The following is a 12131-nucleotide window of genomic DNA, read 5'->3' on the forward strand; positions in this document are numbered from 1 at the left end:
ATACTTTTCCTATGTTCTTTCCGTGAGTGTACTATATCTCAGTTTTCATTACGGCAGAGGCATTTTCTTCCTCTTTTTTTCCCTCTTCTTTGTTTGTGCATATCAGGAGACAGGGTCATCATCCATTTCTACAGATCTGCCCAAACTGGCTAAAGCTAACCAGTCCGTAGGTATTATCAAGTCATTTTTTTAAAAAGTGATGTGTCATGATGACGGCACTACAGAGTTATGGTCCATCAGCAGTCATGGGGTACGAAGTGATTCTTGGCTCAGCCGCTGGGCTCCTCAACCCTCCAGAAATGGAGTGTTCATGAGCGCTGCGTCGCCTAACACGTAATCCACTTCACAGGAACACAGCGCTTAGTCCCCCGACGGTGTGACATCATTCAGTGTTTCCCTTTCTTGACCTTTGTTTGATGCCAGCTGAGTACCCATGGGGAAGCTTTTACAACAGCTTGTGCCCACTTACTTAATATTTAACATTTCAGGAAACTAATAGCAAACAACTGAGAGAGGTACCTGGAGTTTCACAGGTGATGTTCTTGATTTTATTTGTAATGACTTTAGTTACAGATGCTTTTGTCTGAAGGAACGCAAGAATAAATCAAAAGTTCTGCAACACAGTGTTAGTGCCTCAGTTTCAGTGTCACAACTCTGTGTGATACATCACACAAGTCCCCGAATTAAGGCTTAAACGAGTATTCGACATCGACTGGCTTTAACCCAATAAAATAATGTCTTTTCCAGTAAATTAAATTATAATTATATTGCTCAATATACAAACGTGTCCCAGACTGCATGGGAATGTGTGTTACACTTATGTGTCTAAGAAAAAAACTGTCATAGCATTTAAATGAATTGTTAGGCATTTTGGGAAAGGTACCAATTTGCTCTCTTACTGAGAAAGATCAATACCACTGTCAGGGTCGGTCATCGAATAGGCAGCTGTAGCCTCAAGTCAGTTGGGTTGTTGTTCTGGAAAAGGTGAACTAGTTGGCTTGGTCGTATCCTAAAGCAGAGGTGTGATGAGAGCTGATACTTTGGTAAGCTAATGCTAAAATTATGAAAATCCTTCAGTAACTGTTGTTGTGGTACTTTAGATACTTTCCATTTAGAATGGAAATAAAAATAGCTACAGACAGGTTTAACACTACTGAGAACCAGTATTAAAGAGTATTTAAATAATCCATAACCTCCATGACTAAATCATGGCAAAAACTGCAGTTCCTAAAATTACCACTTGAGGCTGGTTCCTGAAGGTGAGTGGGGTGTTGAAATGCCCCAACGACCACTAGCAGTACTAAAAAGCATATTTACAGCCTCATACAAAGAAACAGCCTTTATGGATCTTATTGTGTTTTCATAAAAAGTATGTTGTGGATTTTTATAACATAAAAAACAACTGTGGTCGCAAAAAGACTTTGGGTCCTATAGAAGTATTTTTTATAGTCTTTTTTGCAAGTCTTGGTCTTACTGTGCAGACTCACTGGGTAGCATCTTGTCAGTCACAAGTCATTAACAAACGATGTGCAGTATCAAAGTCAGACGCACATTTGTTTTTTGTTTTTACCTACAAAGACGGCATGCGCAGAAAGAATGAGCTTTGAGCTTTAAAACTGGCTTAAGAAAAACATGTCACGCTAGCTGTGTCCATCTTTTATACACTTGTATGGTTCAAAGTTAGGGATGTGGCCACTTTAGTTGTGCCAGCACAAGGACCTGTAGCCCATAGCTGTCTCCTTGGTATGAAATCTGCTAATTCAAGTAAATAAACTGGATATATGCAGTGTGTTTTCGTACTTTCTCTTTTAAAACATTTTTAGAGCAGTCCTCTGGTGTGACTATGATAGAGCTCATACAGGACGTTTCTGCTTCAGTTTAGTGATTGAAATTCTAGTATTTTTATTAGACTGCTAATTAGCACTAACTAGTAGATGTGTATCTCTGTTGCACCTTTACAGTTTAGTAATACAGCTTGGAAACCTAGCTTTTAGCATTAGCTGATAACTTAGCAGTAACTTAAAGGGTATAATTGTAAATATACAATTCACACGATGAACAATTCACAAAAGGGGAAACACTAGAGATTTGACTCCTGAATCATAATAAGCATGAAGATTTATGGAATATCAGTGGTATTGGTGAATCAGCACTCCAAAACCTCATAAATAACACACTGAATATCGGTTTAATTTGTACAAAAACACAAATGCAGCTCATGTAACAGTTTGTTATGTAACTGTAAGTGAAGACAAATGTGATATAATGTGTTCTGTTCAGTTTTAGCCGTGCTGCTAGGTGTGTTTTTCAAATGAAAGAAACTAAAAAGCGCACTTCATCAAATAGCTAACTATTCTTTTAAAAATTACCAAACAGCAGAGTAGAGTCAATAATACTTGCACAGTTTACAGTAGTACCTTCTAGAAAGGTATCTGTGCAAACATACAAATATTGATGAACAAGCAGACACATACTGACTGAAATAAAACAAAACATATACAGTATAATATTAAGAAACAAAACAACTTCCAAACTTGATATAAAGGTCCCAGTTCTCTGACAAATGGCTCAAGTTCAATTGAAATGCTTACCATTCTGGGTCAGAGAGACCACTTAACAATTCCAGATTTCTTCAGTTATAAGCTTCACTTAATCACATCAGTTATTAAAACTATTGCTGTTTACTGGTCTCTTATGTTGTAGTTGCAATGGTTTCAAAATACTCTGTTTTTAACTTTTCTTACTTTCTTCTTAGTCTTCAGGTTGCTCTCAGCTTACATCACTGACTTTTAACAGGATGTCTGATGCACAATAACCTGTCCTCTAGTTGCAAGCGTTTTGTTTTTTTCCTGTAAAAATAAAAACCATATGCTTTGAATGCAATGCTTGAAATAACTCAGTGTTATCCTGTTTTGCACTGTGGACTTGTTTGTGTGGATCAGCCCTCCCTGCTGTCTTATCTAAGCAGGACCTGACCAGCCCAGTTTTCCTTTGGAATCAATTCGGTAAATTTTTATTAGTTTTACCACACTACATGTTACCACATCGAACGCCCACGTCCAGACCCCCTCCCTTCAAGAAGGTTCACAACCCCCTGCTGTCACCAGCTGACAGGAGGAGAAGGAGGAAGAGGGTAGGGAAAAAAACCCAGGGCTTCTGGGAAAACAAACACTAATGCTGCTTCTTGGCACTCTTTGTTTAACCCTTTCACTGTACCAGTATCATTAACAACATTGGTGTCATGTGTTAGTCAGCACTGTAATATTGCAGTTTTATGCTGAGTCATAAATGACAAACTCTTTTTTTTTAATAGCATTTTCTTTTTTATTGCAAATACATATACAAAAGTGTCTTTAAAGACAGTACAAATACATGGTAAGATTGCAGGGGGGGGGGGGGGTAAACGATTACTGGAATCATCAGTTCTTTGATACTCAGAGAAAAGGAAATGGAGCTTGCAGAGCAGAAAGGATGTATGTTCCCCTCTGGTGAATGCATGAACAAAAACAGAACTGTGAGAGATGCTATTTTCCAGTTCTTTTAACCATATTTTGAAGTCCAACGCAAAGAAAAATTCACAAATAACATAAAAATCATTTTGTTAGATAGTCCCCCCTCCAAACCCATGAAACAAAGGCAAACACATACTTAAAACATTTAGATAAGATAAATAAACTAGAAAAAGAGGACTACAGCATGTACCATTTTGTCTACGTACCTCCTGGGTTGGGAAAACAAAAAGAAAAAAGAAAAAGAGGGGGGGTTATATGTTGTCTACATTGTAAAGAGGACAATTCATTAGTAATAAGAATAGCATGTAAAATAATTACTTTGAAATAAAGTTAATAAATAAATAAAACTGGATTCGACCTGGAGGGTAAAGTTTGAGGGGGTGCATACTGGACACCAGCCTGTGGGAGTGGGGAGACCGCAGGGGGGAGGGGTCAAAGGTGACTTCCTGTGGCTGTCAAGCACACACTGTTGGACAGTTAAGCGTAATCTCAGCTGCAGCCGCGCAGACACACAAAAAGTACAAAACGTCGGAGGGAAAATCTTAAATCCAAGGCACGGGTGGTGCAAGGGGTCGCCGTCTCCCTCCCCGCCATCGAGACAGCGCGGCACTGGGAGGCAAAGTCTCTGTCTTTCTTCTTGTATTGCCTAACAGACAACAACAGGACTCCAACAGCATAAAATACAAACCGTACTCGCTGAATGGCACACAAAAAGAGTAAGCAGTGACGACAACAACAACAACAAAAAGTAACAGAAACCTGACAGAGAACCAGAATCTGCACTACTGCCAGTGGTTAGTTGCCGAACTGGTTAAAAAAAAATATAAAGCTGTTTTTTTTTTAATTTTATATCTACAGGTACAAATAATTATCCTAACCCTCTGCCCACCCCACCCCCATGTCCCCATGGGTTACAAACTGCCAGCATATTCAAAAAAAAAAAAGAAAGAAAAATTATGGAAACATAAACAGTACCTACAGAAATATTGACAATCAGTAAGTCCTCACAGAGGATTTTCTTAAAGTCTTCCATCTCTCTAAAAATATAATATATAGCTTCTATAATAGCAAGGCACTACGTGAGCCAATCACAAGTCCAGCTCTCCTTTCTCTCTTTTGTTTCTTTTTTTTCTGAGTTCAAGTGTCTGATTGACGGGGGAACCACCCTCCCTCCCTCCCAGAGTAAAGTGTTGCGTTGTAAGTGTCTCAGGGTCTGGTGAGCTGGGTGTAAACCGGCGCTGGATCCCAGTGCTGCGGGCTGTTCTGCGGGATGGAGGGCACCCCTGTGTTGTCGGCTATGGGCGTGTACATGGGCCTCTGGCTTGGGCTGCTCATGTAGCTGAAAGTTGAGTACAGCCCCGAGCTCTGCCCCGCCCCCGCGTGGCTGTAGTAGGAGGAGGCAGTTGCAGTGCCTCCCCCCTGGTGGTCGGGGTAGTCGTACTGCTGCTGCTGTGCCCTGGAGATGGCCGGGTAGGAAGAGGAGGGGCTGTAGTGCTGCAGGTTGAAGGGGCTGTAGGGGCTGACGTGCTGCGGGGAGCCCTGCTGCTCGCTGTAGTGGCTCGGGCTCAGCTGCTCCGTCTTGATCTGGGTCCTATGCTGGGTCTGAGCGCCGTCTGAAGCCCCGCTGCTCCCCAGGGTGGTCAGGGTGTGCTGCTGCTGCTGTTGTCCCTGCTGGTTCGGGCTTTTAGCCATCCAGGCGCCTCCTGACTGGGGGCTGACTGGAGCGCCGCCGCTGCTGATGCTGTAGCTGCCAGTGTAACTTACTGGCGCTGCGTTGGTGGAGCCCGGGTGGCCGTTGGGAGGGAGATACTGGTCGAACTCATTGACATCGAAGGTCTCAATATGGGAGATGACATCACTGCTCAGCTCGCCGATGTCCACGTCGCGGAAGTCGATGTTGAGCTGTCGCCCACCGGGACCATCAGGCAGGGAGCGGAGGCCTACTTCACGTTTTAGGTCGACCTTGCCTGAGCTGACATCAGTCTTTGGGGTAGTGGGAGGGGTAGGGGGACCCTGGGAGCCTGGAGGGCACAAAATGACACAGGTTAGATTTTGCTTTGAAATTAAGGACAGGTTTTGGACTGTTTAAGCATTCTAGTTGGACTGAAATTCAATATTTATCTTATACAATCTGAAATGATGGCAGGAGGTCCTCACCTGAGTGCTCTCCAGGAGAATGCACCTCTCCCATGCTGGATGCAGGGGAGTCCGCCTGCTGGAGAGCTTTGAAGATGGCGTTTGGGGAAATGTGCGTCTGCTCGCTCCCGTCCTCGCCCTCGCTTTGCCCGTTCTTTACAGACTTCCTCCTTCGGGGCTGGTATTTGTAGTCCGGGTGATCCTTCTTGTGCTGCACCCGGAGACGCTCAGCCTCCTCCACGAACGGCCGCTTCTCTCCTTCATTGAGAAGTCTGTGCGTACAAATGACCAATTAATAAACCAGTCAGTTTTCTACTGTAATTCATAAACAAGAAGAAACTAACTGTGGGAACAAAATGAAATTCTACATTTATATATTAACAAATATCAGACAGTGCATGCTAAATCTTTACGTAAAAAGTGCCGAACTATTTACAGCGCATCCACACTTACCTCCAGAGTTTTCCGAGTGTCTTGCTGAGCTCCGCGTTGTGAAGGTGCGGGTACTGATCCGCCAGCTTCCTCCGAGCAGCCTGAGCCCACACCATGAACGCGTTCATTGGTCTCTTAACGTGGGGCTTATTCTTGGTAGATCCGTTAACGCGCACCGGCATGGGCACGAGGGTCCAGTCGTAACCCTTGAGCACCTGGGACACGGCTTCGCGGATGCAAGCGGGAAACTTGTCTTCCTCGTCCTTCTTGAAGTCGCCCAGAGATCCGTCCGCTCTGAGCAGCCCGTTCTCCGACGGCCGGGTGTTCTCGGTGTCGGAGCCCGAGCCGGACGGGCACGGGGAGCCCGCAGAGTCCTCAGACATGCTCGGGCTCGGGGCGTCAGAGAGACACTTGTCTTGTTCCTCCGTCATCTTCAGGTAGGGGTCGAGGAGATTCATACGAAAAACTGTTTGGTGCCAATTTACGCGTGAAATCGGGGAGTTAATTCTGCTTTTTTGAGAGAGAGGAGTGGGAAAGCCTCTGACTTCACTTCACCTTGCCAGGATGCCCTTGAGCAAAACCGTTCAGCAAAAAAACAGGGGAAAAAAACGGGGAAGATACTCAAATTCTCTCCCGTGTACCGTGCGTAAAAGCCGATCTGGAGAGGAGGCGCTTTTACGCACGAGTTCTCCCGGATAAGTCTGGATTCTGCAAACGGATCCGCACTTGCAAGGACTAAAAAAAACACAAAACAACCCAAAACACGCCAGCAGGTACGACTCTGTGTTCAGCTGTGCAGAATGAAACAGTAAAGAGCTCCCTTCTCGTTCCCGAGTACAATCCCCAAGAAGCTTGAGTGCTTTGAACTGCAAACGTTTTGCATGCGGGCTTTATAGCGCTTTAAGGTTGTGAGGAAAGCCCTAATCCGATTGGCTGGCAACATGTGACGCCAGAGTGAAGGAATTTGATCCCATTTTTTCCTTCTCCTAACCAGCGCGGGCAGCACACACATTTCCTTGACACACACACACACACACGCACACACACACACGGCACTGCTCACCAGCGTCTGTATGCTGTGTTAAATTTTTCAAATTTTCTTTTAAGTTTTGAATTTTCTAGTTCATTTAAGGCTTCATGGGGACATTTATCATGACGTACTGAATATCTATCCAGATATTATGAATTACTCAAAGTGGCATTTTATAATGACGGAAAACAAATTATTTTTGAAAACAGACGTGAGAGGCAAAAGATCTGCAGATAGTTTACCAACAAAACCGTGTTACTCTCAGCAGTCCGGCGTCTCAAACAGCTTCAATTACTTTCTACTCCTACTTTAACATTTTCTCTGCTCGTCTTCCATCAAACCGAGAAGCTTACCTATAGTTACAGCATCTGAACAATAGGGGGGGACAGCAGTCTAGAAAAGCAGTAAACTTGCCACCCTGCGCATGCCAGAAGGAGGAGGAGGAGGAGGAGAGTAAAGCCTGCTGCAGAGCAACAGTTGCTGTCAAACATCAGCTTTTGATTTGTGTCGCTCTTCTCATTTCCAACAACAGAGCAATAATCCAGTGAATTGCGGATTTTGTTCAATTTGCTGACTGTTCAACTTCAGCTCCGGCCTCTACCTGTTTTCCCCTCCAAATGTGCTTCATAAAACAGAATTCTGTTACACAGTATTATAAACTCTGTATTCTCTTTGGAATCCTGCACTTATTTGAAACACTACTTTTACAATATGACTTCCATTAAGAAGCTTTATTTTATAGGGTTTATTAATTTATGTACATCTCATTTTAAGTAGGAACTGTAAAAATCTTTCTTCTTTTTTTTTGCAGCAGTAGTAACGTACTGATAAATGCATGCATGCATATAGTCTGCCTATGTAACTGTAGAAAGGCAGCAATGTGACAATAGCTCTTTACAAGTAAGAGAAACAGGTCAGGGGTGTCAAACATAAGGGTCCGGGGCCAGAATCAGCCCAGCAAATACTGGAAATCAGGCCCGCGGGATGGCACTGGAAAAATGTGAAGGACAGCAGAGGCTTTGGACTTTTAGCTGTAGTTTGAAAAGTTTTTCAACTTTTCCTGCTAATAAACTGGTAAATAAGTAATTAAATGATAGAAAAGTTACTGTTTTCACAATCTACTACAGAAACTATCCACAGTTTAGTCCAGATAGTTATGCTGACAGATTTCTTTCATTTGCTGCAGCAGCATTTTTTTTTATCATGTCATTTTTTTTAATCAACAGATATGTTGATATCTCAGGGATTAAATGCACAGTTAAACTTATTGAGGCTTGAAGAAAGGGGAGCTTTTTTTGTTCGGCCCACTTAAGATCATAGTGGTGGGTCCACAATGTAAAATGACTTTGAGATCATTGATTTAGATTATGATTACACAACAGATATAAATGTGTAAACAGCTTTTTAAAGCTGTAGTAAGTCAAGGTAGAGCTTAATCTATCTGCCAAGAGTGGTATTGGTACTCGACTTATATTAGCACGATAGGATCAATACTTTGTTTCTGTGTATGTAGCACACTGAACTGTGTTTTAAATCACAGTGATTTAGTGATGATTAAAATGTGTTCAAAATTTGCAAATTTATGATGATTCATCTCAGAAATCATGACACTGTTCTCCGACGACCCTGTGGCGTGCTCTCGAGGCGGTCACTGATGATGGTAACCTGCCTGCACATGCCCCCCTTTTGATTGTTTATTATGCTTTGTGGAGATGTGGAAATGTAAATCTCGGTTCAGGTTAATGTGGACAACATGTGCTACCTGAAGTTGCTTTTAATAGCTCACAGATGTCAGGTAAGAGCTAATTTAACTCTGCTGCCTGCTCTTGTTGCTCAATGAGCTGCACACATACAGACACCCACAGCTTTTTTTGGTTTTGTTTTAAACAGAGACAAATCTCACCGCTTTTCCTTTCTCCCCTTGCTCCTAAGTGCTTTAAAAAGGGAGAATATTCTGGATGCCGTAACGCCGCCTGTTTGCTTTTAGTTCGGCTGCTCAAACTCTGAATCGCTCAGTAATTCTCTCTCTGCCTCACCAATTAGGCCTGTGGTTCCAAAACACTAAAGCCTAACATCGCCGACTCCTCCGTTCCACTGTGAGTTTATTTACACGAGCCGTGCTTATTTAAGATACTCAGTTTGAACACAAATAGAAGGGAGCAGTTTGGATCGGCGTTAAATGGCTCGTGGGACGCCAGCGAGGTCGCGTGCACGCTGCGTGCCGCTGCACGAGGCCACCAAATGCAACCGTGTTTGCTTGTAAGAGCAACGGAGGCATGAACGCATTGACTCACAGAGCAGAGTGGGGGAAAACGTGGTGATGCTGTTGACCAAGTAAACATGCCAAGAGGGGCTAAAAAAGGAAGGGGGGGTGTTGGAAAGTGTACAGGGAAGAAAAGAAAAGGAAGACACAACCTGGAGCTGAGCGGTTTCTAAGACACAATTAATGTGTCATGAGTCCACAAAGTGAATAGAGGTTTTAGAAAAGTCGACTTTAAAGATTTGCTTTAATGCCACTTTGAGAAATCAAAGATCACAATGGAAACGTGAGGCAACAGTGAAGATACCATTTTATCCTTATTTGGTTAAGTCAAAGAACAAAAATATATTGGTCTTCCACAACTGGATCCCATTACCCTGATTTAGAAACACGTTTGACTTCCTCTGCCATTTGATTCGTTAGCATTCCCACTCAGTCCCACTCATCTTCCCATCGCCATAAGAGCAGCCTGGCTGTTTACTTCTTCTGAATCTTGTTTTTCTGCTTTCTGAAGTGGAGTATGGATCTGAGTGTGGCATCATTTACAAAACAGCACAGCCGTAATCTCGCAGTATGTAAAGCAGGTTAAAAAAGGGGGACTTTGCATGCTAGACCCATTTAAATGACCCTTTGTTCAACTTTACACCAAGTTATCTTTGAATAGCTGATAGATGCCTGAAAAAAAAAATTCAACATGGATGAAAAAAAAGGGCCTTCTCACTTGCAAAGGTGGCCTATTATGATTTTCCCATTGATGCAAAATTTTGAAAGTTCGAGGTCTAAGACTGTTGTTTCTACTCAGGACTCTGCTTGATGTCAGTGAGACCAGGTGTCTCTGATACTGCCATTTCAGGCACACGGCTGTGGCAGTGAGTACAGGAGACCTGGTTTTTAAACCCCAGTAAAGCTCTTCACACTTTTAGTTCCTCAGGTATTTAAATGTAGAATGGGAGGCAGAGCCTTCAGTTTTCAGGCCCCTCTTCTGTGGAACCAGTTTGGATTCTGGAGACAGACACCCTCTCTACTTTTAAAATTAGGCTTAAGACTTTTTTTTTTTTTTTGATAAAGCATATAGTTACTTCACTCCACAAACACAGATGCAAAAACTTTTTAGTGTTGTACAGATACAGGGATGTTTTAATTTTAATCCCCCCCCCCCCCTCAAATTGTATCCCCGTTCCCTTTTAGAAAACAATTTTAGAATATTGTCAGGAAGTAGGTTGTTTATTGCTTTATACATAATTTGCACAGTGAGAAAATGAACCAGATTTGTGAATTTTAGTATTTTTGATTTTAAGAACAGTGGATTTGTATGATCTCTGTAACCAGTTTTATGGTTTATCTTTATGGCCCTTTTTTGCAGTATGAAGATTGATGTTAGCAAACATTTATAAGTATTGCCCCAAACCTCTGCATAGTAATGCAAATACAGTGAAATCAGTGAACAATAGAGAATGTGGAGTGATTTGTGGTCCAGAATGTGTTTTACTTTACTCAAAATTGAAATACTTCTTGAAATTTTGTTATGTATATGATTTACATGAGACGTCCAGCTTATTTTATCATCTATTATCATCTGCACTTGTGAGTTTCTTTGGGAGTTCCCCAATAAGACGATTTTAGTTTTACTTAGATTTAGCGATAGTTTGTTCCTGTCAAACCATTTTTAAATTTTGCACATTTCTGAAGTGAACGTATCCAGCAGCTCCTTTAGATTCCCCCCAGAACAAACATATTTGTGTCGTCTGCAAATAATACTAATTGCAATATATCAGATACCTTCCAAATATCATTTATATAAATAATAAATAATTTTGGACCTAGTACAGAGCCTTGTGGAACACCACATGAAATGTCCAAGCATGATGAGGACCATTAGGTATTATTAATCTCGTCTGTCTTCCACGGTGTGTCTTTTGTCCTGTCTTCCTCCCCTGACCTGCATCTGGCCACGGCAGATGGCCGCCCCTCCCTGAACCTGGTTCTTCTGGAGGTTTCTTCCTGTTAGAAGGGAGTTTTTCCTTCCCACTGTAGCCAAATATTTGCTTATGGGGGGGTGAGGGGGTGGTCTGATTGTTGGGGTTTTTCTCTGTATTTCTCTCTGTTGGGTCTTTACCTTAGTACTCTGGCTTGAAAGAGGCGTTGTATGTCCATTTTAACTACTAAAACTGATTGATTTATAAAAGCATCTGCAATCCAGTCCTTAATAAAAGAATAATAAGAAGAGACATTTATCAATAATAAGGCAAAACAACAGAAAACTTAGTAAAGCCTTCTTTGTGTATTGGCTTTGAAGCAGCTGCAAATCTGTCATCTGGTAGATCTGCACAGATCAAAAACACGTGTATACATGAACGCAGTGACACCACAAGCAACCTTGACTCCCATCTGGCATCATGTCAAAAATAGAAAACAATGGAAAAAAATCTAATTACCACTGACCTAAGGATGAGCACTCTTGGATGCCCTCCTCTTCCGCATGTCACACACACAAAGTTGGACTCTTATTCTTTTGACAGAAAACCTGAATGTTTTTTTTTTTTTTTTTGGTATAGTTATACTGACATAGCCCCACCTAGATATTCCTGAAGTCTGTAGCTTTATAGTTTGATGGTTTCAAAGCTACTCCAGGATGAAAGGGTAGCCCATCCTGCGTTCTTTTAGGCGGAATTGGATGACGAGAGTGTGCTGAAGGCAGGGTGAGGTCTTGGGAAACTTCTCATCTTGACTTGGAGCTACAGCGTAAAAACTCTGAGCAAAC

General features: G+C 42.3%; 1 protein-coding gene across 1 annotated transcript; it reads right to left on the minus strand.

Moving 5' to 3' along the window:
* Window positions 1-3310: 3310 nt before the first annotated feature.
* LOC116330243 (transcription factor Sox-9-A) lies at window positions 3311-6538 on the minus strand. Its single transcript, XM_031752499.2, has 3 exons — window positions 6102-6538; window positions 5670-5920; window positions 3311-5533 (listed from the first exon to the last, which is right to left on the minus strand). Exons 1-3 carry the CDS (start codon window positions 6536-6538, stop codon window positions 4719-4721), a joined length of 1503 nt encoding a protein of 500 aa, XP_031608359.1. The 3' UTR covers window positions 3311-4718.
* Window positions 6539-12131: the final 5593 nt, after the last annotated feature.

The sequence above is a fragment of the Oreochromis aureus genome, linkage group 8, assembly GCF_013358895.1.
Source record: "Oreochromis aureus strain Israel breed Guangdong linkage group 8, ZZ_aureus, whole genome shotgun sequence".
NCBI lineage: Eukaryota > Metazoa > Chordata > Actinopteri > Cichliformes > Cichlidae > Oreochromis > Oreochromis aureus.